The sequence below is a fragment of the Saccopteryx bilineata genome, chromosome 6, assembly GCF_036850765.1.
Source record: "Saccopteryx bilineata isolate mSacBil1 chromosome 6, mSacBil1_pri_phased_curated, whole genome shotgun sequence".
Classification (NCBI taxonomy): Eukaryota; Metazoa; Chordata; class Mammalia; order Chiroptera; family Emballonuridae; genus Saccopteryx; species Saccopteryx bilineata.
In genome coordinates, this window is record NC_089495.1 from 167,040,884 (window position 1) to 167,068,478 (window position 27,595).

At 50.6% G+C, this 27,595-nt stretch overlaps 1 protein-coding gene across 1 annotated transcript; it reads left to right on the forward strand.

Annotated features, from left to right (window-relative positions):
- Positions 1-22,593: 22,593 nt before the first annotated feature.
- NKX2-2 (NK2 homeobox 2) lies at positions 22,594-25,193 on the forward strand. The gene is made up of 2 exons (XM_066235712.1): positions 22,594-22,897; positions 23,807-25,193. The coding sequence occupies exons 1-2, from the start codon at positions 22,639-22,641 to the stop codon at positions 24,367-24,369; spliced, it is 822 nt and encodes a 273-aa protein (XP_066091809.1). The 5' UTR covers positions 22,594-22,638; the 3' UTR covers positions 24,370-25,193.
- Positions 25,194-27,595: the final 2,402 nt, after the last annotated feature.

Sequence of the window (27,595 nt, forward strand, 5' to 3'; positions counted from 1 at the left end):
CTGTGGGTCGCGACCCCAGTGGGGGTTGAACGACCAAAACACAGGGGTCGCCTAGGGCCAGAGGATTTCCCACAGATAGAGAACTCTCTCCTCACCTGAGTGCAAGCCTGGTAGAATCTGTGCCCACCATCACTATCCTGATATCCTCTTTCTTTTGGGAAAACTTAAGAAATTACTTAAAAGGGCAGTGAAAGTTCTTGCCATATTTTACCTAACCAGCAAAATATAAGGTAGAACTGACTGTCGCAGGCAAGCGCCAGGTCAGGGGTCTTCTAGAAATACTTGCCTCCTGCAGATGCCCCCAGCCCACTGTCTGTGGCCAATAAACACTGATCCGGGCAATGAGAGTGTGACCCGCATGGTTATGGGAAGGAGGAAAGAAAGTTCTTTTCAAAGGCTACGATGAGATGTTTAGAACACGTGAAGATTTTATTATTCAGCCTTTTAAAGATCTGCTTTCTCCAAGAGCCCCATTACTGACTGACAGATGGATGCACAGACAAATGTCTTACACTGGCAGTGGGATTTAAAACACTAAAGAAAGACTTTTAATCCAGAAATACCTCTTCTTAGAAAATATTCTAAATAATTAGTCTTGTATTAGTTCAAATATTGGTACAAAGAATTTTTGCTGAAGTATTTAATATAGTGAAAGTTTGTAAAAGATTTACTGTCCCTCATTAAACGATAAGTTAAATAAATTGTGGTGCATTAATATTTTGAAATATTATGCATTCGTTAAGAAGAATAAAGGAGAGATGTACAAAGATCTTTAAAATATATTGGTAAGTAAAAAAAGGCTAAAATATATAAGCTATTATGTAGAGATACTAGCTGTGAATATAGGCATATATATGTGTGTGTGTGTGAATGTAGACCCTGTGCTATCCATATGGGGCTTTATACAAATTAGAAAAGTCATTCTTCTTCAAAATATTTTACTTCAATCTTTTGGAGGAAATGTCATAATAAAGTTAAAAATCTAAATATAAAAAATGCACTTTTCTTTTGAGACTATTTGGGAAGTGATATTCTGAATGATAGTCATGGCTGCAGTGGAACTGTAATTGAGTGGAACTAAAGTAATCGGAAACCATCAATTTCAACATGGCACTCCTTAGAGAAAGGTGGAAGTCCATTGAAGGGCTGGACGGGCTCAGATCAGGGTTAAAGAATCGATCCTCCCACTCCCAAGAGGGAATCCTGGTTGCTTCCTAATGTTAGACCACAATCTAACTGTCCACCCTGTTTGTCTTACAAAACTGTACAATCCAGAAATTTTAAGATCCTAGAAAACTTATTAAAATGATCAATTATGCTTAGTACACTATAATGACTTTGGAAGAATTTGGGCAAACATAGTCTAACAGGGGTCTCAAACTCGTGGCCCGCGGGTCTAGAAATACTTCCAACTACAGATTGAAACTAAAATTTATATTATCTCTAAATTAATTTTTAATTGTTATAACCATAAAAACCCAATTCCTCAAGGATTTGTTATGATATAACTTTTACTCTTAAAGTATTACTGGCTAGCAGGAAATAAAATAAATATCTGGTCCAAAATCCCACTAATTATTTATAGGGTGGGTTAAAAAAAAAAAACTTTTTGTGTGTGTGTGTGTGCATTTTTCCGAAGCTGGAAACCGGGAGGCAATCAGACTCCCGCATGCGTCCGACCGGGATCCACCCGGCATGCCCACCAGGGGGTGATGCTCTGCCTATCTTGGGGCGTCGCTCTGCCTCAATCAGAGCCATTCTAGCACCCGAGGCAGAGGCCACAGAGCCACAGAGCCATCCTCAGCGCCCGGGGAAACTTTGCTCCAGTGGAGCCTTGGCTGCAGGAGGGGAAGAGAGAGACAGAGAGGAGGGAGAGGGGGAGGGGTGGAGAAGCAGATGGGTGCTTCTCCTGTGTGCTCTGGCCGGGAATCGAACCTGGGACTCCTGCACGCCAGGCTGATGCTCTACCACTGAGCCAACCGGCCAGGGCCAAAAAAAAACATTTTTTAAAAGCTCTGAAAATTTAAAAAAGTAGTTGGTGTTGGTGAACTCCACACCATCTTTCCCCAGGAAAAGCGGTAAGTGGGCTTTAAAGGCTCATAATTCATAAACCACGCCAGGGGTGTTCTTTCTCTCCCTCACTGTCTCACACACAATCGGAGGTTCCTCAGGCATCATTTTCAAAGTCAGTATTTATTAACCAGCCTAGGGGAAAGGCCATGGGGACATCTTTCCATATTTATCAGCCTTTGCTGTTAGAACACCTTGTCACTCCACACCCTTCATGCTGCCCCAAAACGAATTTCCTTTCCCTCTGATCACACCAAAGGGGGAAAGCTAAAGTCACACTCTTCCTGCTGGTGATCTTTCATGTATTTGAAAATCATTAATAAGTTTTCATTATTCCCCCAGAAAATAAACATCTACCATATCAAAGGGAACATGGATATGTTTTGCATTTTCTGCATATCCTCAGAATCATATGATGGGAACAGTAACCCACCTCCACCATCCATAACAAGTAAGAGGCATCTCTCCTGTCTGGCTGGAATGAACAGTACTGGATGCTCTCCTGGACAAACAGTCCCTGCAAAGCCCAAGGGGCATTCTGCATATGCATCCTTCTGAGGCCTATCAATATTGATGCCATGTGTACAAAGTCTCCCTTCCCCTCTGTAGCCTACCATATGTAAACACCTCTGCAATTCTAAGTGTGGCCTTTCAGTTGTGTATAGCAAACATTCACTCCTGCCATAAGAAGGCCTAAGGCAGGCAGCACAAGACTGTCATCATACCTTTTCCATGTGAAAACCTTGGCCCTCCACCTAAACCAGCTCTAGCTCTGCAGACTTGGGACAAGAGAAAAAGCATGTTTAACATCTGGCTGCAAACAAGTCCTCTACTCTAACAATGAAGTGGTATTTCCCCCAGGATGGAAACACGTGCTTGGGAGAATAAACAAACCTCTGAATGCTATCTGTAACAGCTCCATCTGCTGGTTCCCAGATAATGTTACAGATCTGACAGGTGGACATCGATCATATTGATCCAATAATAAACAGTGCATTATAATAGAAGTCTTGTCGTTTTTCTTCTCAACTCATCCAGAACTGCTCCTGCCCCGGACACCAGGCAGCACACACAAACAGCAACTGGGGATGCTAAAACAGAGCATAAGGGTTGCTTTGGAAGACAATCTAGATACAGAATGTTCTAGAATAAAGGCTATGACAAAGGACAGTGTGGCCCTTACTATCCTCTTTGTGCGATTAGACAACAGACTTTCCTATGCTGCTACTTGGGTTTTACCCCCAGCATGTAAGCAGTGATACTTGCAACTGAGGTCCAAGTGACGGTAAGAGGATTCTGTCATCCCCTGTAATGAGGCTCGACATTGCTGAGAGCACCGAAAAGTTGTAAGTCATATAAACATCAAGGCACTACAATTACATCTTAATATTCCCTGGAAGCTATTAGAAAGTCCTAAAATCTCTCATTAGTTCAGAGAGAATTAGATATTTATCAGAGACTTAGTTAGATACTTCAATATCAAAAAAAAAAAAAAAAGAAGTGCTGGATGTTTGGCTCAGCCTAGCATATGGACCTCCCAAGTTCAATCCCCAGTCAGGGCACACAGGAGAACTGACCATCTGTTTCTTTCCCCCTCCAACTCTCCCTTTTTCTCCCTCTTCCCCTCTTGCAGCCAGTGGCTTAATTGGTTCAAGCACTTCCTGGGCACTGAGGATAGTTCAGTTGGTCTGAGCATGTCAGCCTCAGGTGCTAAAAACAGCTCAGTTGATTCAAGCACCGGTGCAAGACATGGTTGCCAGGTGGATCCCAGTCAGGAAACATGCGGGCATCTATTATGCTATCTCCCCTTCTCTAAATTAAAAAAATAAAAAAGTAGGGATGAGAAAACAAAAAGATGTGACAGAGAGCCAGTTGGCAGAGTTCAAATATACACAATTTACAGTTGCTTCATCAACAGAAAGGACAGTCCCAGGTAACTTGCTTCCTTTTTGTATGTGTGTGTGACAGAGACAAAGAGAGACACAGAGGGACAGATGGAGACAGACAGGAAGGGAGGCAGATAAGAAGCATCAATTCTTTGTTGCAGCTCCTTAGTTGTTCATTGATTGCTTTCTCATGTGTTCCTTGACTGGGGGGCTACAGCAGACCGTGTGACCCATTGCTCAAGCCAGCGACCCTGTGCTCAAGCTGGTGAATGTTGCTCAAACCAGATGATCCCACACTGAAGTCAGCAACTTTGAGGTTTCAAACCTGGGTTCCAGTCCAAGGCTCTTATCCACTGCACCACCGCCTGGTCAGGCAACTTTCCTAAGCTATTTAATACATATATGCCCATTTTCCTGATGGGATTGTTATTCTAATTATTATTTCATTCATTTAAAAGTCATATATCTTGAGAAGAAAATTCATATACCTGCCAAATGCCCATCATCAACTGCACACCAACCCCGAGGCCTTTATACTCAGAGGCAGGTGCTAGAATTAGATTAAACTTTGGCATCACAGGGCATGGGTTGGGGCTCTGGAACTTCCATGATCTTCATCACTCCCACCTAAACCCATCGCAAGTGTTGCAGGTTGAATTGTGTTCTCTTTAAAAGGATATGCTAGGCCCTGGCCGGTTGGCTCAGCGGTAGAGCATCGGCCTGGTGTGCGGGGGACCCTGGTTCGGTTCCCGGCCAGGGCACATAGGAGAAGCGCCCATTTGCTTCTCCACCCCCCACGCCCCCTCCTTCCTCTCTGTCTCTCTCTTCCCCTCCCGCAGCCAAGGCTCCATTGGAGCAAAGATGGCCCGGGCGCTGGGGATGGCTCTTGGCCTCTGCCCCAGGCGCTAGAGTGGCTCTGGTCGCAGCAGAGCGATGCCCCAGAGGGGCAGAGCATCGCCCCCTGGTGGGCAGAGCATCGCCCCTGGTGGGCGTGCCGGGTGGATCCCGGTCGGGCGCATGCAGGAGTCTGTCTGACTGTCTCTCCCCGTTTCCAGCTTCAGAAAAAAAATAAAAATAAAAAAAATAAATAAATAAAAAGATATGCTAAAATCCAACCAGAGAATGTGACTGTATGGGAATAGGGTCTTTACAGAGATAATCAAGTTAAAAGGGGTCATTAGGGGCCATAACCCAATATACCTGGTGTCCTTATAAAAAGGGGAATTTGGGAACATGGGCACATGGGCATAGAAAACACAGTGTGAAGAGACACAGGGAGAGACAGCCATCCACAAGCCAAGGAGAGAGGCCTGGACAGATCCTTCTCTAACCACCCTCAGAAGAAACCAGCCCCACTGACACCTGGAGTTTGGACTTACAGGCTCCTGAACTGCAAATAAATGTCTATTGTTGAAGCCACCCAGTTTTTGGTATTTGTTACTGCAGCCCTTGCTAACTAATGCACCAAGTAAACATACAGTTTATGTAAAAACAAGCTTGTTCATTGGTTGACTGATTGATAGAATAATTTTAGAAGAAATGAGAGCCTGTGAAGAGAATATGGCCGTGCCATTTTCTCTGGAGTGAAATCCTCACAATATAAAAAGTTAATACGCAAAAAATTTTAAACCTTAAGTCCAACAAGATTTATAAATTCTCAGATGATTTTTAAACTGACAAGAGAAAAAAGGAAACTTTTTCCTCCGTGCCAAGTCCTTTATCAAATTTGCTTCCATGATGCTTCCCATTGAAATTGAAAACTGTCAAAGAACCACTGAGATTGATGATGAGTTTCTCCCCAACCCCAACGGCAACATCAGCACGGGTTAAAATCTGACAACCACAATCTAGATGGCAATTTTGTGATTGGGTCTGAAAGTAATTTATTCTTCCTCCACCGCTGTAATTGCCCAGACCTTATCACTTCCTGTACTGTGATATCAGCCATCATACCTTTTTTCCCCAAAAGATCACCCAAAGAGCTAACTCACCAGGATCAGATAAATATTAACTTCTCCAAGAAAACCCTAGAAGGCTCAAAAGCAAATTTGTAATTCGGCCGATGGATTGCCCGTCACCTATGGAAAGCTGCTCAGGATGGAGAAAGTATAACCGAGCATCTCATAATCTCCTACCTTTGTTCTCCTATTCCTAACATATGAACGTGTCAGGGAGCCAGTGACTGTGTCTCCAGAATAATTAAAGGAAATGCCAATTCACTCACTCTCCATGTCTTGTTCTAAAGTGTTTTACTTCCAATATTCATCGAGGTCAGACACCTTCTAGGAAAACCAAAGCCAGTTGTTTCTTCTCCAAGTAGTAACGGGCATTAACTTCCATAGTGGGGGCTTCATCAGCCTCAAGAGGGATACAGGACAAAGGAGTGAGTGGGAGCGTGGACAATGATTCATGGAGTAGAGGAGAGGAGTTAACCCACAGAAAACCCAAGGTGGTAACAGCTGGCCCCACCTAACCAGAAGATTTGATTCAGCCAAGTCCTACCCTGCCTAGTGGTCGCCATGAAGACAAATCCTCTAGCCAGGAACTAAAGAATCACACTTAGCTTACATTTAAAATGCAATACTTCTCTAAACCAATGTTACTTGAAAAGGACATGATTTTTCATCTCAAACTTCCAGAGTCATCTTCTGCATAGTGGAAAGCAATAAAACCATCCATGAGTTCATTGTTTATTTAGCCCAAAATGCCAGCAGCCAAGACAGTGTCCTGCATTGCCACCAATATAATAGACCATGAATCAAAGAGAAAGAAAACATTACAAGGCAGAGAAATCAAAGAAAAGGAAGTGAACCCTGGCCAGTTGGGTCAGTGGTAAGAGCGTCGGCCCAGCATGTGGAAGTCCCAGTTCAATTCCCAGTCAGGGCCACAGGAAAGGCAACCATCTACTTGCCCATTCTTCCTCCTCCTTCTCTCTCTTTCTCTCTCTCTCTTCCTTGCCCCTCCAGCAGCCATGGTTCAAATGGTTTGAGCAAATTGGCTCCAGGCTCTGAGGATGGCTCCATGGCCTCACTTTAGGTACTAAAATAGTTTGACTGCCCAGCAATGAAGCAGCAGTCCCAGATGGGCAGAGCATCATCCCAGACGCGGGTTGCCGGGTGGATCCAGTCAGGGTGAGAGTCTGTCTCTCTGCCAAGCTGCCTCTCACTTTTTAAATAAATAAATAAGAAAAGGGAATAGAGAAGAAAAACCAAGAAATACTCTCTGGAATATCTCTAGCTGCCACTCAGAGATAAAGTCCTGTGACATGATGTGATGGTGAAAAGCAGGACCTCTGAGTTCAAGAAGATCTAGATTGAAATCCCAGCTTTTCTGTAACCAGAGCTAATAACGACAGTAAGTAGAATAAGAAGTTATAGAGTCTCTACTATCCACCAGGTACCAACAGACTCTGCACTTTGCATAGATTATCTCCTCTCACCCTTACTCAGAACAGGTTCTGTCATGAGCTCCAGTTTACACAGGTGGGAAACGAGGCTCAAAGAGGTCATGTAATTTGCTGAGGTCATAAAAAGGGGAAGGAACTTCGGCCCATGCACTGACTCCAGAATCTGCGTGCAATGTCCTTAAAAAGTCAGTTTATCTTTAAAGATAATAATTGATCTTTCCTAACTCATGGGAAGTTGTAAAAATTAAGTGAAATGACACACATAAAGAGCCTTAGCACAGTGCCAGGGAGTTAGTAGGCATACAATAAAATGCATGTTGTAGGATCCAACCCCCTACACTGGCTGGAAGTTAAGTGGTAGCTACTCACAATGGGCCAGAGCTGTAGTTGACGCCCATTTCACAGTGCTCATCTTTCTCTTTCAAAAAAGTAGCTCAATATTAAGGATGACTTACCCCAAATTTACATGGTTCTTGGAATCCAACATCTCTTTGGAAAGAAGGCAGCCATATAGCCTTTAAAATGTTGGCAAGCCTCTTAATTAATTCAGAAACTCAAGATAGAAACCAATATTGTTTCAAAGTATCCCACAAGGCTAGGATGATTGAAGACTTAGGGATCCATAAAAAAGAAAAAAAAAATTAGGAATCTTGTGCATTGAGCCGCCACAGGGCCAATTTGCTCTCCAAACCCAGAACAAGTCCCTTGATCCTTCTTCCACCCACAAACCACTAGGTATTTTTATGGGCTGCAAAAGGTATTATCTTAGTTAAATGCATTTGTCTTATAGGAAGTGCTTCCAATGACTGATTCAAAAGTCTGAATTCTAATGAAGTATTTACCAGGAATGTCATCGTCAGTGCCCAGGCCAATGCTAAGAAACAGGGAGGGCAAGATTTGGAGCAGAGGACATGGTGTCTGGTGGCATTGGTAGCTGCTCAGAAACTTAGCTCAAGACTTTCCAGAATCCTGGAGCAGAATTTCCAACATCAGTTCATCAGGGGCATGATGATTAATATTATGTGTCAGCTTGGGTGGGCCATAGTACTCAGATATGTGGTCAAACATTATTCTGGATGTTTCTGTGAGGGTGTTTATTGATGAAATTAACATTTAAATTAGTGAGATTTGAGTAAAGCAGATTTCTGTCTGTAATGTGGGTGGGCTTCACCATTCATTTCAAGGCCTGAATAGAACAAAAGATGTGTATCCCTCCCCCATGGCAAGAAAACATTCTCCAGCCTAAGGGTCTTCAGACTTGAACTACAACATCAGCTCTTCTCTGGGTCTTCAGCCAGATTTGCCAGCCTCTGTAATCACATGGGCCAGTTCTTTAAAATCAATGTTTTATTTTAATGGTATAATACTTGATAAGTATCCCATATTTTGATTATTTTTCATCTATAACACATTTGAGCACCCTGGAAATGTGAAACAAGAGTTTTTGTGGTTGGTGATGAGCTCTTCATTCTTGGTTAGAAGTATACTGTATACAGAAGTCTCTGTGATAAAGTGAGTTGCTGAGACCCACTAAGAATTGCTAATTACAAAGGTTCATGGGCTCCTCCAAGTTTTTCATTTTCTGTGTCTGACTTTTCCTCAGTAATTTCTAGTGCATTGCTGTGCACTGGACATGGGAGATCATTTGAACATCGAAAGAACAATGTTAATTGATTACAATGTATTAAAATTGTTTAATTCTATGAGCCTATGATGGGAGTTTAGGGAAAAGAAGCTTTTCTTTGCTGAAAAATATCAGCAAGTTATGTGGAATGAACAACAGAAGTCAGACAATGAATGCCAAACACCACTGGAAGGAAAGGGAGGAAAATTTATTGGAAAATATGGGGAATATGTACACAGTGACAAAGAATATTGAAAAAATGCCAAAGCATCACTTACCCCTCAGATTACTTTCTAATCACTTACTAATTCACGTGGGACAATCTGGCCATCACTACCTTCACAAAGTGACCAGACTTAGCTTCACTTATAGGAGGACATGATTTGCTTCCTAATGAGATGCAATGTGACATGCTATACATGTGGCATTTCTATCACAAATGTATAGCACAGGCTTAATGCAGACTCTGGATCTAACATCAAGTCTGTGACTGTGATGGGGGTAGAAGAACAAGGGCAATGACACCAGGAGAAAACAGTCAGACAACTCCAGAAGTGGGGGAGTACTCTACAGTGGGTTCTCCAGAGTCAAAGCTAGAGAGGATGGAAGGAAGGAAGGGAAAAGGGAAGAAAAAAAGAAAGAAAAAATGGAAGGAAGGAAGGAAATAGGAAGGAAGGTAGGAAGGAAGGAAGGAAGGAAAGAAGGAAGACAACAGATAGGGCATAGTTATAAAGAAAGAGAATATGGACATTAAAAAACTACAAAATAACAATAATGAAATGTAATGAGGCAGAGCATAAACCTTCAGTAGGTTCTGGTTCTGAAAAAAATAACTGGCTATAAGAATACATTTTCGGGGCAAAATTTTAGAAATTTGAATAAGGGATGAATATCAAATAAATTATGAAATTATTGGTAATTTTCTAGTGGTGTAATTACATTGAAGAATTTCTAAAAGAAGACACATGCTGAAATATTCAGTAGGGGAGAATTGTGATGTCTATAACCTTAACGCCAAACACTTTACCAAAAAAAAAAAACCCTTGCATTTATGTACAGTGATAAAGCATGTGTAACAAATATTAACAACTATGGAATCCAAGGAGAGAGCACAGAAACACCCATGCTACTCTTCTTTCAACTTTTCTGTGTGTTTGAAAAAACTCAGAATAAAAATCGGGAAAAGGAAAAACAACTTTTAGGATCACTTGTCTTCTCTCAACTTATCCATCCCCTCCTAGCTTCTAGCCCAGCACCTTCTAGCCCAGATTCAAAAAAAAAAAAGTGTCTTTGGTTTTTGTAAACAGCTCTGAGCTATAATTCACATACCATACAATTCACTCAATTTAGTGTATACAATTCAATGGTTTTTAGTATGTTCATAGAGCTGTGCAATGATCAGTACTCTCATTTTTTAGAACATTTTTATTACCCCAAAAAAGAAATCTCCCACTCTTTGGCCATCTCCCCAACCCTAGGCAACCACTAATCTAGTTTCTATCTCTAGATGCATTTGATTTTTACTCCTTGAAGACTTGACACATATTGCCAAAGCTTTAACCAAATGACCTGTGTCCTGCTGTGTTTGCTCACCCAGATTCTCTGCAGGAGGTAAGAGGAAGCTGTTATCATTCTCAGGCTCTTGGGTCTCTGGGAGCCCCATAAGATCATACTGTCTGCCTTCTGGCTCTGCTGAAGGACACACTGGAGAAAAAGAAGCAGGTCCGCTTTCAAATATGTCAGATGAGCTCAGCTGCCCCTTTTACCAGTTGAGGACACTGGACGTTGCCCCTCTACAGACTCCTCTCCTCACCCCATTTTGCACTCCGAAGATATGTGCAGATACACAGAGCTATTTTACAGCTCCCCGTTGTCAGGGGTGGTGGGCAACGACTTTCCTTTAAGTCCATCTCAGATCTTACTTCCATTTAGAGCCACTCTAGCCATCGTGGCTCTAAGTGACACCAAGGTAAAGCGTGAACAAGGTGTCCACCTTCCTGGCTGACTGGACTGCGCAGAGGCCCAGGCAGCTATGAAGCGGGAGGAACTCTCTGGGGGACCCATTGTATAACTCCTCTCAAGACAGTGCAATTATATCCTAGCTTGGTTCAAAGCAGTCTAAAGGGCTTTTTTTGTTTTGGTTGACGTCTACTTGTAAACACCGAGAACTACCCACTCACAGAAGAAAATAATATGAGCACCTTGCAACTGATGATACCTTTTAGGGAACTTCATGGAGGGTTTTCCCGGGTGAGAAGTCCATGAGTTTTGAGTTCATGAGTGGGATGGGAATGTCTCTGAGGTAATGATAACATAAATGACTGCAACTAAGCAAAGACACTGCATAAGATCTGAGGATGCTTAAGTGCATGAAGTTTAGCACTGAATTGCTAGATAAGCTCAAAGAGAGGACATATGAGTTGTATCTAAGTACTATATTTTATTTAAATCTTGTTCCCAACTGCATCTTTTATAATGAATTTGTATTAATAATTACCTAATTGATGCCTAGTACATTTACTATTTTTTTTTTTTAATTTATTGCATTTACATAGATTCTAGTGCCCCCCCCCCAACATTTACTATTTTAACTAGGGCTTCCTTAACAGGGAAAGATATAGAGACTGACTTGATAATATCCTTTGCTTCCCGTCTCTGTTTTCCACTCCAAGACTACCACATGTGGACTCTCTAAGCTTGTTGTTTTCATCTCTGTTCACCGCTTAGCAGGCATTAGTGATACTAGCAGGGAAAATACAGGAACCTCTCTACAGGGAACTTGTTAGACAGAGACACCCATTCCCAAGAGAGCTACATAGGTGAAGGTCTACTTTCCAATCCCTTTGTCCAATTTTGGGCATGAAGTAATATTTTCACCCAAAGAAGCTGCTACTCATTGGTGATTCCAGAATTTACATTTGGAGGTAATATAAACCCCAAAATATACTGTAGCCTTTTTTTTTAGCCACAAAGACTTAAAATAAAATTTAAAAAACAGTGAAATGCCGTAGTAATTTCCTAAGATAAACAACTCCTTCAGGCTTGCCCCCCTCCCAGATTTCTCTACAGTGACTAAAGATTGCTGGGAGCTCATTCTAAGGCCCAGGATAGCAGACCTGGAGAAGCATTGTTTGTGCTTAGCATTTAGGCACAAAGTTCTTCTTTGCACCTGTTGGCTGGGTTCCTCTTTGCCACCTTCGCCTATATCCAGTCTTCTCTGCTTCCCCACCCCCTTTCAACAGCATCATTTTCCCACCCTTACCTGCCACCTAAGGACAGTTATCTAGTGAACACAAACCCAGGGTAACTGGTAATAGTGAAGTCAAATGTTTATGTTTTTCCCTGCAGTAGGGCAACATTTTTCATCTCTTATTTTCTTTGGCCAGATGGAAGATGTCATTCAGGGGACCCCAGGTGTTTTGAAGATGAAAAGGAAGGTAGGGGGCTGAGCTCAGTGCTTATTAACCACAGAGAGAATTTGGTTCACTTCAAGAAATAGTAAAATAATGGCACAGGAGAGACAGTGACTCTTAATGAATTCATGTGAGTAAAGTGTGAGGTGACCAGTTTGGGGACATGCAGTCCAGAGGCCACCTTACTTCTGGAGGAGAAAAATGAAGCAATTGTTTTCTATTGCTACACAGTATTTACCCCGCTTTCCGGAAACACACAGGGCCACTGGGATTTCATGTCCAATGTCAGGGCTGCTTGAGCGCCTTGGCTGCCACTGGTTTTAAATAAGGTGTTCAACATGTGACAGTGGAGTGCACAGTCAGGCGTTAGGTAGAAATAGTCTCAGCTCCCCAAGCTAGAGCTAGGTTAACTGCTGCACTGCCATCTCTTCGTCTCCCCAAAACATGCCCCCCTCCAGGGTCAGAAGGCCCCCACCCTCAAATCCCACCCACGCACAGGCTTAAACCTCTTCAGCTTTCAAATATCATCTTTCCTGTTCAGATCCAAGTTCCATGGAAGGTAGCAACCGCCTGGAGAATAAGACAGCCTCCCCTGCCCTGTGAAAGAAAGGAAACAGAAAAGCTGCGGAAATAAATCACAGAGGCTGCCTCTAATCCTGGACAGGTGGCACCTTGGCACAAGGGCACTGAAATCACTTTCTTCCTGGGCTGCCGAGAGCTGACTCCCTTTCCCAGAAAAATCAACACCGCTCAATCTGGAAAGAGAGTGTGCTGGAGGGAGGACGAGCCCCAGAGAGGTCTGTGACCTCCCGTGAAGTAGTGCTATCAGCCTTGGGATGGCGTATCTAGTGTAAACTCGGTTTCACACATAAATAACGTGCCACATCTGGCCCTTCGGTTTTATGGCGTCTTAGCGACCGAGCAATTTATAGATGGCGACCTTGTTAACCAGCAGCCTGGGCTCGCCAGTAGCGGCAAGGTCCGAGGCACCGCAGGGTAAGGAGGAGGGACGAGGGAGAGGGGAGACCTAGGTCACAGATCTCCAGATCAGAGGGACGGTAAGGAGAGGGAACCAACCCGCCTATTTAGGGGTCGGGCCCACGCAAGGTGGCAGTCCCCTTCCCCCAAGCCGGCCGTGTGGCAGCTGAAAGAGCCATCGAAGCCCAAGTGTGTTTGCGCTCATACCCAATTTATTACCGCTGAACATATGGCCAATATTTTGACTCACGTCAGTCGGGCAAGAAAAACAAACAGCGCACAGCGCCGGGGAGCGGCCCCCTCCGCTGGGGCCGCGCGGCTGCTGGGCTGGGGCCGGGAGGTGGGGCCGCACGGCGGGGAGCGGGCCGGGAGGGGGGCGCTCGCTCACTCGCTCGCACGCCGCGCCTCGCCGCCGAGCGCCGCGCCACTGCCAGACTCCGCCGCTGCCCACGGCTCAGGATCCTGAGCGGACCGGGATCTGCGCGCTCGCCCGGCCCGCCCGCCGCACTCCAGGTGAGCCTCCTGCTGGAGCGCGTGGCCGGGTGGCTTGCGGGACGCAGGGAAGGCGGCGGGCCGGGAGCTGCCGCGATGAAGCCCAGAGTGGCCACTCGCTGTCAAGCACGGACCGGCGGCCCCTTCTGCCCCAGCCCCGCGCGGACCTCCGCCGCCGCCGGGACCTGGACGCGCTCCTGGCTCTGCCTCTGCCGCGGGCCGGGGGAGAGGAGTCCCCGGCACCGCCGCCCCCTTTAAGCTGTGTCAGGGTGCGGGGTCCCCGAAAGACAGGTTGAGCCCCCCTCGCTCCTGCGACTCCAACTCCTCTCCCCTCCTCCAGCCGCGGAGTCCGGAAGCAGCAGGTGGGCAAAGCCAGGCGTCCGAAGTCAGCAGCGGACTTCGCGGGTCCTGACGAGGGTCGCTTGGAAGGAGCTGGCCCCGCACGTCGCGCCCGCGGACGGGAAAAGTTTTATTACCTGCTGTCGAGGCCAGGTGCCCGACGGCCGCTCCCTCTCCGGCGCTACTAGAGGAGCGGGCCAGCCGGGGGCCTGGCAGATGCGGGGCGGAGAGGAGCTGGCAGCGGGGTGGGTGGGGGAGAGGGCGCCCGGAGCGCTCTGGGCTCCAAGCCCCGCCTGGAGCGCGCGCTGGGGGAGGGGCGCGTGGAGAGCGGCCCGGTAGGTGAAGGGCTAGATAAAGACGCGCCTGGAAAGGCGGCGGGGTTGTCGCTGCAGCGCGGGGGACAGGAGGCGGAGCGCCTCGCCAGCGTTTCCTCGCTGCGGGGTTCCGGATGCTCCTCCGCTGCCCGCGGCGCTGTAAGAACGGGACCTCCTCTGTACCCACCTTTGCCGGGTGAGTATCCCCCTGTGCGTCACGGGAGGTTCACAATTGCGAGTTCAGACAGAGGCAGAAGTCCCGAAGGTAATTTGCAGATAGCGCCTAGTGGAGAAAGGGGTTCGCCCCAGGTGGAACTGGGCCACGAGGTGGGAAGATGTGGGAAGGGGGAGGGTACGGAAGGACCAGGGTCGGGGTCCGACACAGTGGGCCGGCGGCTCCAGCTCGGACTTGAAGGGGCCCAGTGTCGCCTGGGCCGCACCAGGAGCCGGACAGTTCTCGTTTGCGTCAGTAGAGATCGCCAGAGGATCAGAAATGAGCCTCGGTGGGGTCAGCTGAGGTCCTAGTCTCCGAGGGGCGACCTGTCTTCTCCACCACCCCCCCCCCCCAGACACACTGCAAGGAGCCACTTTGGTGGCGCTTGGGTGGAAAGGGGGCGTTGCGTGCTGGAGGAGGGCTGTAAACCTCTGGTGCTGAGATTGGAGAAATGAAAGGGAGGTGCCCCAAGAACCCCCTCTTCTTGTGCCCGAGGACCCTCGTGGGTCGGTCCTTGTGCTTCCAGGCCCCAGCCTTTCCCACTGCTGGCGGAGAGCGCGGCTTCCCCGAGCGGGCGATAACCGCATTTCACATCAGCCCGCCTGGGACAGCTTTAAGTGCTGAATTTTAACCCGTTAGGACAGGCCGCTTGTTTTTCGAAGTCCTATGGTAACGAGTTTGTCACGTGTTAAGAAGTAAATTCAGATAAGAGCGTGCTTTCAGCGCCATGTTTCCTTAAGAAACCCAAATCTCCTGCGTTGAAATCGCCCTTGTGGGGGAAGGTAGGGCTCGGGTGGACGAACGTTCCTGGAGGCGAGGTTGACGATGCGTAATCTCATTGTAACATATTTAATCATTAAAGCAGCGCGAACGAATGAAGCAAAGGGTTTTTGCCCAGGGGGACGTTGCGTTTGGTTCCCCCAATAAACCGTTGACAATGGATTGGCTGGGACAGGCTCATTTGGCCCAAGGGGGGGCTTAGAGCTGGGTTTTAAAAGAAAATATTGGAGGGAGGCCGGTTCCATTTTGTAGCGCGCCCCGAGCCACATTTCGTGTTCAATTTAACATCCATGAAAGTTAAACGGCTTTGCTTGCCTTTTATTTTATTGGATGTATTTTCAAAGATCTCATTAAAGTGCATTTATCAAAGTCCTAACATATGTCCGCGGGGGTCTTACGCCAACGCAATGAGGCTGATTAATAAAGAGAGAAATCCTAATTTCTATTACAATTTATGTCCTCAGGAGATAATCTGCTTCTTTCTTTTTTTCTTACTTTGAGGCTGATAATTGGGGAAATGTATATTTCACCTTGCAAAAAGGAAGAGGGAGGTGCTAACTCAGATGCCTGCGTCCTGCACCCACAATTAATTGCAGGGGGACTCCAGGCTCTAGATCCCAACATCAGTTCTCTCCAGGGCTTCAGAGTCCCTGAGTCCCCAAGGAAGGGAGTAGAGGAGGGGGGTCGAGGAGGGTTTCCCAAGACACAGAATCAGAGCTTTGTCTCTGGTTCTGAGAAACTTAACTGCCCAACACTGCCTCGGTGACCTGGGAGGACCGTCCTTATGGGAGGCACCCACTCATTCTTCCCCTCCTGGTGCAGTTTTAAGGGTTAGCACAATATTGGCCAAATAAAGAAAACATTCACCTTCAGTTTGAACCGAAGTGGGCTGAAATTTCCTTTTTCCTTCCCATTAGCCCTCACTTTCTGCTTCATATGTACAATGGCTGTGATCTCTGCTGCCCAGACCCTGTCGTGGTCTGGCCTCATTCAAATTGCACAGGGACAGGGCTTATAGGCCTCCCCAATCTAGTGGCTTCACTCTGCTGCCCCACAGGCCGCAGGAACTTCGAGGGACCTCATCTTTCCTCTCCCAAAGGCAGAAGGCGATGCCAGTTGGTGCTTGGAGCCAACGGAGATCAGTTTCTATTTTCTGGTTAGGAAAGGTTCCTGCTTGGGGTGGTACCCTGGGGCCACACTCCTGACTTCTTTCATCTGAGACGCCAGAGCGACACCCACGGTTCTTGCAGCGTTTGCTCCCCCACCTGAAGTTGAAGACGCCTTTTGGGCCATTTTGGAGGCGCACATCTTAAAGGTGAGCCTCTTTACCGCCAGGCTCAGTGACCAGATTGGGCAACGTTTTCCTTCCCCATTGATTTCGAGTGCATGCCACGCTTCAAGTCTCCAGCCCGAGATAAAATAAACCTTCCCCCTTCCACAAAACCTTTGTGTCCGCGCCGCTAATCCACGCTGGAGCAGGAAGGTGCTACGCGCTTTGTTTCGGGAGTGAATGAAGACAAATGCTTGCACCTTGGCGCTAACCAGACAATAAACTAATCCACTTGAAGGCTGTTATCTAAGATGGGATGTGCGAGGGTGGGGGTGGGGGTGGCCGAGAGCTCAGCCACACACTGTACCAGGAAAGGAGTTTCTTTTCAACCTCTTTTCATTCCAAAAAAAAAAAAAGAAGAAGAAGAAAGAAATGAAGTCAAACAAATTAGTGTTTCCAAATAAAGGGTAAGGACCTTGTATTTTTAATGATTGGAAGCGCTTTTGTGGGTGGTGAGGTCGAGGGGCGCCGCCGAGGGCTGTCCAAGCTTTGGGCTCCTCAAGGCCACCTCCCCTTCAGAGACCGTCCCCAAGGTGCAATCCCCCCTCCCAGCCCAAGACATTTTCTGCCTTAAACTCCAAAGGAGGCTCACCTTCCCAGCAAGCTTTCACCAGCCTGAAAGAGGAAGGATGTGAGCAGAGCGCCTCCCATTTGGCCCTGAAGCTCAGAACTGAGCAGATGCGAGGGGCTGAGGGTTCGGATGCCACCCCAGCTCGCCCCCTTTATCCACGGGCCCACCAAGCCAGGCTCCCAAGCATGGGCTGTGCCCAGGATTCTCCTCGCCAAAATTATGTTTCTTGCTGCTTTGTTTGCTGCTGTTTAGACCTCCCCCTCCCCCAGCAGGGGGCTTAAAGCCGCGACGTGGGGAAGTGAGGAGCTGGGGACGCAGGGCAAGCCAGGGCCGCCCCCGGGCTCCGGCGCTTCGAAAAGGCGCTCGTGTTTGAGCTACCTGGGAAAGTAAACAGGTAAACACTGGGCCCACTTGGAGGGCCACTTGTCCTCGAGTGGGAACACTTAGCCTGTGTACATTCCCCTCCCCTCCTGGGCCTCAGTCGATTGTTCGGCGCCCTTGCCGCCCTCTCTAGCCGACTATGCTTCGGTCTCTTCGAAGCCTGGAGCGGCGGAGAACAGCTTAACGGCCTAAGGAGCCTCCCACAGGAGGTTCCCTGCAGCCTCCGGGCAGAAAGAGTTTGCCTTTCCTCCCCACCTCCCCTCGGGGTCTACAGCTCTCTTTGCTCCCATCCTAAACGTGAGGAAAATGAATACAGAGCTCGAGATTTGTAAGGAACTGGAAGCCCCAAAGCTAAGAATAAAGACCAGGAGCCGAGGACCCCCGGGGACTCAGGTGACCCTGGCAGGGGTGACCAGTGGAGTTCTCACACCAAAGAGATCCACACCTGTTTCCCTCTGGCCTGGAACACGCTGCGATCGAACTTCCAGAACCAGTCACAACTTCGTCCCCAAGTTTGCAGCAGACAAGCTCACGACAGAGCGCTTAGGATGCCCCCAGAGCCGGCCAAGGAGCCCCAAACCCACCCCCAGACCTGATGGAACGCCCGGTTTTGTCTTCTCCCTGCTGGCTGGAGCGTGGGAAGAATTGACTGAAGAAGTCGAGTTGAGCGGACTGGTGTATATCCGAGAGAGTGGAAGCTGCAGAGCAAGGGGACACTAACACGTTCAGAAACGACAGAGTGGGAATGGCGGGGACGCTGGGCGCGGGCCTGGGCGCGGGGCTGGGTTTCCTCGGCCTTCTGGGCGTGCAGATCTCGCCGAGCAGAAGATCCCGGGCCCGAAAAGGCTGAGAAATGCTGCTTAAGGAGACCTCTTAGGGAGTCCTCGAAATGCAATCACCTGGTTAATTTGTGTGGAAAGGTGCGTTTGGTGCCTGGTCCCCGCTCTTCCTATCGCAGGAAATCCGGGAGACTCTGAAGCTGCTGTGGGCCCTGGACCTGCCCTCTGCAGCCAGCTGGCCTCGCTCTGGCCTCCCGGAGTCTGCAGCCTATTCCTAGGGGACTTGCATTTTATGATCTTCCTCTAACAAGCCGAGTTTCTCCCCTTCAATTATGAGCCTCCCAGGGGTCTCCCTGCACCATTTCAATTGCAAATGTCAGCGCTTTGGAAGCGGACGCAGGAACAACAGGGGCGAGGAAGCGAGGGGGGAAATGGACTGGCGAGGTCCCTGGAGAGAGACCCTGGGCGCAGCGGATCCCGCAAGGCGCGGAGAGCTTCCTCGGGAGGCCAGGCGGAGGCCACCTCCAGCTCCCTCCCTCCCCCGCTGCCCCAGGGCCGGGGGAAGGGGAACACTGAGAGCACGGGCTGGGTGAGGGTGGGGTAGGGGGCAGGGATCCCAGCGCCGGCCCGCGGGGCAAAGGAAGTGCGGCCTTGCAAGTGCTCCTGGAAGGGGACCCGCGACCTTCGGCGTGGAAGGTCTCGGACTGGCTGAGGCCAAGGCGTAAGGGGCCTGGCGTTCGGTGAATTGGGCTGGGGCCCTTCTTCCCAAGGCGCCATTGTCAGCACTCCCTCTCCAGGATCAGTTCCAATGAGCCAGGATTCCCACAGGAAAACGGTCGTCTCTCAGGTGCTCTGAGGCCCAGAGCCCTGGGCAGAAGAAAGGGAGGGGCTTGGTCAGCAGCGGCAGGACTGACCAGGTCCGAGGAGTGAGGCCCACTGTGCTGGGGGGAGGGAAGGAGAAGCTGGGAACTAAATGCAATCAGGTGGTTCCAAGGTGAAGAACTGAGCAGGCTCCTTCGAAGGCCTTGGAGTGGACTCCTCACCCCACCCCACCCTCACCCCCCAGCGATGGCTCCGGACACAGGCAAACAGGTCCACTTCTCACCAAAAGACCATTTTCCACCCAACTTAAGAATTGGCCTGCTCCTTCCCCATCCCTGGAGCCTGCCCTGGTTCTCAAGACTCAGGAGACAACACACCCCTCCCCCCTTGAACAGAGGAGTGAGAAGAGGGACCATAGGAGGATCTTTTCTGCAGTGCTTGGGATGAGGAACTTTTTCTGGCCAGTTATTTATTCAGCGGCTGAGTAACAATGGCTGGGTAGGCCCTCCCGCCCCCCCCTCCCCGTTTCAACCCCCCCCCCCCAAAGAACCAGCCTCCCTCCTCTGACTGGACAGGACAGAGAGCTCCCACGTGAAAGGGGGAGGGGGAGACGAGGAGCAACGAGGCTGAGAAACAGACTGGACAGAGAGACAAAAAAAAAAGCACGAAAAGTAATGGGTTCGAGGAACACGACTCAAAGCAATTCTAATTCTTGCAGGGAGAAAAGAGGAAGGAGGGGGAGAACGGAGAAAAGAAAAAGTAGGAAGAGAAAAACAGGAATAGGAGCGTCGACTTGAAGGGGTTTCCTTAATATTGTGGACGGATTCAGAAATGAATGAAGAGATAGTCCATTGAAAAGGGTTGAATGCCATGACAACTAGGAACAGCCTTAGATTTATTCCAAACAGTTAGGACACATTGAAAGAGAGCGTCAATCATGTATTATTTCGCCACTGAAATAAATGCAAAAACCGAGCCGGGACAAAGGCTTCCAACGGGAGCGGGACATTTGTCTACATTTCGCTCATTGTCCGCAGCTTAGCAATCGGTTTGTATTTGTGTTTGCCCGGGTCCGACCACCCAGGACGCGCCGACGAGGAGCTCGCTCTAACCTGGGCCATTGTCACCCACGTCACATACTGAAGGCGAGGCAGCGAGGGCTGCAGAAAGCGGCGGAGAGACTCGGGGAGAGGCGCCCTCGCCCGGCGCCGGCAGGCCGGGGGCGACAGGGGCGCAGCGGCGACCCGAGCTGCACGCGAGAAGGACGCGCCCGCGCCGCGGCCGCCGGGACTGCGGGCGGAGGGGGAAGCGAGAGCCGGACTCGGCGCGCGCGGCCTGGCCTTTCCCCCTCCGACCCCCAAGCAAAGCACCTTCCCGAAGTTCTGTGAGGGGCGCACAGCAAAAAGTAGCAACCTCCCCCCTCGCTCCCGCAGCACTGGAGGGAGGAGCGGGAAGCGGCGCCAGGAGGAGGTGCTGTCCTAGGAAAGTTCTGTTTCTAGGCTGGCGAGAGGCTGGGAACGTCACCCACACTTAACGCAAGCTGGGAGCCGGAGTGTCCTCGGAATGCGTCCCTGGAGCGTCCAAAAGCCCTCGCTTAAAACAGGGAAACGCAGCATCACCCGCCCGCCCTGCAGCCCCCACCCCCGCGGCTTTGGGGGTCCTCAATCCGGCTGGAGACGGAGCCCCCACCCATCCCCTTCCCCTCCCGCCCTCCGCCACTGCGGGAGGCTTGGGAAGGAGGGGCTGGCTGGAGAGAGTGACATAATAGGGGGCAGAAAGGTGGCGGGGCCGTCAGCCCTACCCTCCTCCACCCGGAGGACGCGGCCAGCGGGTCCCTGAGGCGTCGGAGCTGGGGTCCCAACGCCACCCCGCCCTTCCCGGGAGGCCCCCAAAGCCTCAAGTGCATTGCGCAACCCTCCTGTGGCGCAGAGATGGAGGGGGAGGCGGAGTGAAGGAAATAAATAAGTCTTTAGCAAATAAAGGTTGGGGTGGGGTGGGGGTGGGGTGGGGGTGTCGCCCGGCGAGGGCTCGGCTGGCCCCAGCCCATCTTTCTTCTGGGTTTCGGGCTCTTTCGGCGTTAACTAGAATCAATTAGTTGCCTTGTCATTTCTAGTACTCATCCTTAAGCCTCAACCAAAATATTGACCTAGGAGGCTTACAGAAGTTGGGCTCTTGCCATTTGAACCGGATCTTGTTTAGGGAGCCACCAGCGATGCGAAGGCGAGATTTCCGAGGCTCAGCTTCGCCCCCTCCCCCTTTGCCAAAGGCGTCACAAATCGCCAATTTTCTGGCTTGCTCGGGGGCGGGAGCGCGGGGGCGGGGAGGTAGGAACCCGTGAATGCTAAGGAGGAATTTTTTTTTCACTCCTCTCAATTTCTGTTTTGTTTTCTCTCCTCCTCTCCGCCTTTTTTAAAGATGCAATTTGTTAAAACGGCGCTTTCAAGTGTATGGACTCGCGAGCGACGCGGTGGTCCTTTGTATGTAAATACTGGGTTAAAAAAAAAAAAAAAAAGGCTCGTCCCGTCTTTGCAATTAATTGACACATTACACCTCTCATCTTGCTCTAGAGAACCGTTCGCTGGAAGCGCGGAGCTCCCCAAAACCCACAATTTCAAATCTGCAAATACTGTCTTCATCCACTTGACTTCCAAGACCCGCCCACACGTGTCCAACCTTTGGGTTTTAATGTCTCCCCCCCCCTTTTTTTCCACCCTTCTATTGCTCCCTCCCTCGCTCCCCCTCCCTCACTCCCTCTCTATTTCCCTCCCTCTCTTTCTCCCCCTTTCCCTCCCTCTCCCCAGGTTCGCGAGTGGAGCCCAGCCTTATATGGACTGATCGCTCGGGCAATGGCCCATTTTTTCCTCGCCACCAGCCGCCACCGCGCGCCGAGCAGCCGCTGGAGCCTGAGCTGACGCCGCCTTGGCACCCCTCCTGGAGTTACAAACGAGGGCCCGGCGCGCAGGCCACCCGGCTCCCTGCTTCCATTTCCTCTTCTTTTCAAAGAAGACAAGGCGCTGCGTTGGGTTGTCCCCTCCCATTCCCCATAGTTTTTTTCTTTTCTTTTCTTTTCTTTTTTTTGCTCTTTTTAAAAATAATTATATCAATAATTAAAGCCCATCCCCCTTCCCCTCCCCCGACCCCTCCCCCCCCCTTTACCCCCTCCCCGCCCCAACTGGGGAGCGCCAAGAATTAACCAAGTGAAGCTACAACTTTGAGGCATAAATTCCGGGTCCCGAGCCATGTCGCTGACCAACACAAAGACGGGGTTTTCGGTCAAGGACATCTTGGACCTGCCGGACACCAACGATGAGGAGGGTTCGGTGGCCGACGGGCCGGAAGAGGAGAGCGAGGGGCCAGAGCCCGCCAAGAGGGCCGGGCCGCTTGGGCAGGTCACCTTGGACACAGTGCAGAGCCTGCCCCTGAAGAACCCTTTCTACGACAGCAGCGACAACCCATATACGCGCTGGCTGGCCAGCACCGAGGGCCTCCAGTATTCCCGTAAGTAGCGAAACTTGGTCGCCTTGGTCGTGGCGCCTCTATTCGCGTGGCCGCAGCTCTGGACGCAGTGGGCAGAAAGGGGAAGGGGCCACTGAGCCCGGATCCCTCACTCTGCGCTCCTACAAAGATTTTTAATACTTGTTTAGGATGCTTTAACTCTTTCCTTCTCATCAAGCCCTCCTAGTCCCATAAAAGGACTTGCTCTCAGATAATTTTTTTTTCAAAGAGAAAAATTAAGAGGAACAGGGGAGGGGATAGTTGCAGAAGTCACCGGGACTGATGGCCCCCGCCGTAGCCCCTCAGCCCCGTTACAATGGCCGGGAGAGACTGGCCTGTGGCGCAGGAGCGAGCCAGCGAGCCTAGGGTACCTACAGAGGGTGGGAAGACTCCTGCGGCCCGGGTATAAATAGCTCACCCTGCCCCCCTGAACGATATAGAGGATAGAGGACGCTTTGTGCGGGCGGAGGGTGTCGAAAAAGTCCAAAAATAAAATACGAAAACCCCCCAAAACCTGCCGTAAATGACCGAGCCGATCAATGCCCGGATTGTAGGGTTTTCCTTTTAAAAATCTGCCCACGTCTCTCCAAAAAGAAAACTGCTTAAGGGGGCAGCAGCCCTAAACCCGCGATGACCCTCTACGCGCGCCACTCCCCACAGATATGCACCCACACTGTTCCAACCCTTTGAAACACACGTCCCGAGTCCCCACTTCTGCTGCCTCTCCTCTTTCGCCTGGCGGGCTCCCACGGCTTCGTCAGGGGTGGAGCAGGGCTGGGGGGACGAGACGAAAGCAGTGGGGTCGGGCTTCGGGTCGCGGAGGGCCGAGGGCGCACGGAGGATCCGGGCGCGCAGGGTCTGGCCCTTCCGGCGCGCGGCCTCCAGGCGCCTGACGCGCTTCTTTCCATGCAGTGCACGGGCTGGCGGCCGGCGCAGCGCCCCAGGACTCGAGCTCCAAGTCTCCGGAGCCTTCCGCCGACGAGTCACCGGACAATGACAAGGATACCCCGGGCGGCGGGGGGGACGCGGGCAAGAAGCGGAAGCGGCGGGTGCTTTTTTCCAAAGCACAGACCTACGAGTTGGAGCGGCGCTTCCGGCAGCAGCGATACCTGTCGGCGCCCGAGCGCGAGCACCTGGCCAGCCTCATCCGCCTGACGCCGACGCAGGTCAAGATCTGGTTCCAGAACCACCGCTACAAGATGAAGCGCGCCCGGGCGGAGAAAGGTATGGAGGTGACGCCTTTGCCCTCGCCACGCCGGGTGGCCGTGCCTGTTTTGGTCAGGGACGGCAAACCGTGCCATGCGCTCAAAGCCCAGGACCTGGCAGCTGCCACCTTCCAGGCGGGCATCCCCTTCTCGGCTTACAGCGCGCAGTCTCTGCAGCACATGCAGTACAACGCCCAGTACAGCTCCGCCGGCACCCCCCAGTACCCGACAGCACACCCCCTCGTCCAGGCCCAGCAGTGGACTTGGTGAGCACCGCCCCTCCGAGACTCGCGGCCCCAGGCCCAGGCTCCACCCCTGCGGCGGAGGCGAGGAGGACTCGATCTGTACGGTGGTTAATATTATTATTATAAGGGAGTCGAGTGGACTCTTGGCTCCGTTTGGGGAGGCGCCGGGAAGTTGCCTGCGCTTCCTGGGCCAGGCAGATTCCATCCACCCAGCGCTGCCCCGTCCCCCTCTCCTTTCGAACCTCTGGAGAGGGCTGAACTGTAAGCGGTGTTTACAGAATGTTTGCGCAGCTTCATTTCTTTGCCTCTCCCCGGGGGGGGATCAAATCGACCCAGCGTTACCGTCCTAACTCAAGAAGGAGAAAAAGACCAACTCCCCTGTCCCTCCTGCTTTTGTGAATTTTGTTAAATATGTTTGTGTGAGTAGCGATATTGTCAGCCGTCTTCTAAAGCAAGTGGAGAACACTTTAAAATATAGACGATTTCTTTTCTTCTTTTTTTTTATAAGAAAATGCTAAATATTTATGGCCATGTAAACGTTCTGAAAACTGGTGACAGATTTCGCTTTTCGTTGTAAATATCGGTGGTAATTGCTGCCAAAATGACCTTCAGGGTGGGCCTCTTCTCCCCAGAGGCCCAACTTCTTTCTTTGTGGTTTATTTTTATTTGCTTATGTTTGGTTACCTCTGTTTTCTTCTTTCCTTTTTTTAAATTTTGTTCAGTGCAAGCATTTCTCAAATACAAAAACAAAAAGGAAAAATGTGTAGGCGCAAAGCCCCCTCCCTGCCGTATCGTCCAGGTCCTGAGCCCCAGAACCTGGAGCTCAGTGGTTCTGTGAGGTTCCCCAAGAGCGCCGGGCGCTGAAAGCTTTCAATTTTTTAAATAAGAATTTTAATAAAAATTCTGTGTTTAAAAAAAAAACAAGCCCGGCCCTCCCGGTTGTCATACTTTGTCGCCCTGCGCCTGGCCGAGGCTTCGGGCAAGGACCGGGCCAAGGCGCTTGCAGCTCTTCGTACCCACGCTCTTCCTCTGGGCGGGGAGTGGGGCCTGGGCCCGGGGCACCCGGGGCACAGGAGAGGCTCCCGGACCAGCTTCACCCTGGCGGACAGTTCAGGCCCCACATCTCGAACCCCGAACCAGGGAGCGAGCGCTTGGCCTCGGGCCTGCATGCTGTCAACCGGAAGCCCAGGGTCGCCTGCCTTCACGGGAGCCTCTCTACGGGCCTAGCACGGAGTCTGAATCCGGGGCGGCGGCGTCCTGGCTTTGGCAAAAAAAAAAAAAAAAAAAAAAAAAAATGACTTTGGAAAACGCCAAGGCGAGGGAGCAAGCCCCCCTCGTTCGCCCAAATCTAAGAGTGGCTCCTTCAGCCTGAGAAGCTGTTGAAGCGACTACACTTGATGACTTTCACTTTGTTGCATTTGATTTACCTCGCGCTAAGAAGAGGGGGTGGGGGCTGAGGCTGAGACTGGTCGGCTTTCTCTCTATTCCCCACCCCTTTTTCAAAATCCTCGGACCCGAGGCGGCCTAAGGGACCGCTCCTAGAACTGGGTTGGGGGGCGAGGGAGGTGTAAGGAGGGGCGCTGGGGAGGGAGTGGGGTGCTGCATCTCCTGTAGGCTCCTGGGCCTGGGAGAGCCGGTGGCAGTCCCTGTCCACAGAGGCTCCCTCTTCCTTCCGCTCCGGCCTTCCCGGGTCTCCAGCCCCCTGCCCTGGGATTAGACCCCCATCCTCATCTCCTAGCGTCTGGCTGCACAAGGCCCCCTAGGCCAGCTTTTTGGCGTCGAGGTGGACTGCTGGCCAGAAAGTAGGGATGTGAAGATGCAGTGGTGCACTCCGGCCTCCTAGGCTCAGGTGAGAAGAGCGTGTGCAGTGAGCAAACAGTCTGGGGTTCGCCCAGGGGAGGGAGCATTGGCCCTTCTCTGGTGGCCAAATTATTCTATCCCACCCTAGTCGCGAGGAGATCTCCTTGGTGAATGTCGGTGCACACTTGTCCTCGCGGGCGGGGTGTGTGTGTGTGTGTGTGTGTGTGTGTGTGTGTGTGTCAGGGATTGTGCGAACTGGGGAGCAGGGGGGCGTCTCTTTTGTGGCTCATGGATTTCCGAAAATACCTGGGGCTGTGCAGCTCAAAGCCAAGCACATGCTGAGACGCCTCTGCATTGAAAGTCTGCCCCATTGGGGATTTGTCCATCTCCTTCCTTCCCCAGCTCCACTTTTGTGGATGGGTTGGGGAGGAGGCAGGGGCGAAGAGGCTGAGCAAAGGGAGCGGTCCCAGCTGACTTTCTCACTCCCTCTAGTTGATCAGATTTAATTCAATATCTAAAGCAAACATGATTATCCGTGTGACCAAATCTGTGCGTCAATAGCACTCAGCGCTGCACGCCCCGGGACGTGATTACACTTGCACGTTATTCCCGCGTTCCGCACCCGCCCTGGATAATTGAGGGCGCCAGAGCCTTTCTAATATGCTACTAACTGTCCTTTCCCGTCTCCAGGTTCATCCGGGTTCACCCAAGTTTTCCTTAATGCTGTCAAGTCTCCCTTTGTTCCCCATACTAGCTTGAACAGTGTTTTTGCTGCTTGTAAAGGCCAGAATTCTCCCCTAGTCTTCTGTTGTGCAACAAATTCCCAACTGGCCCTGATAACAAACACTCAACAGCCCACTCTCCTAACTTCTCTTGTAATTCCTGATTCCCCCCGGAAGGAAGGTGAGAGTTCAGAGCATCTTGGAGTAGGATTGTCAGGAGGCCTGAGGCACAGCCCCAAGACCACATTCTTGGCCTCTGGGCTGCTAGGGGTGGGAGGCAAACTGATCGGAGCAGCTCCCAGGCTTCCAGGGAGGAGGAAGGCGGAGAGGAAAGGACAAATTCTTGCAGGTTTCCACTGTGTGTGAGTTTGAGGCAGTGGCCAGGCCTGCAGGCCTGCAGTCTGAGTGTGTGCTGAGAGGCAGGGAGCCAGGGAGGTGGGTCCTGAGCCCGCCTCTCTGTGTCTTCGGGTCCCCATGGAGTCAATAAAAGCGCCCGCGGAGCCCTGTGTGGCCCTAACCCCAGCGCCCTGGGAGCGCACCCGGCGCAGGGTCCGCTTTGGTAGTCTATCTTCGCCCAATCTACAGCGGGCCGCACAAAACGGCACAATGGGCGAGCTGGGACCGGGGATGTTAGAGGCGTGCATATTAAAAAGGGACAGAGAATGGATCTTGGGGGACCGAGAGGGGAAGAGGGAGAAGGGGCCCGCCCTCCCCCCATCCACCCCGCAC

What these genes read in the sequence shown, in the direction of transcription:
- NKX2-2 (XM_066235712.1), top strand. Translation starts at nt 22,639, where the DNA reads ATGTCGCTGACCAACACAAAGACGGGGTTTTCGGTCAAGGACATCTTG. An exon ending in CGAGGGCCTCCAGTATTCCC is followed by an intron (nt 22,898 to 23,806) that starts GTAAGTAGCGAA and finishes CTTTCCATGCAG; the next exon opens with TGCACGGGCTGGCGGCCGGC.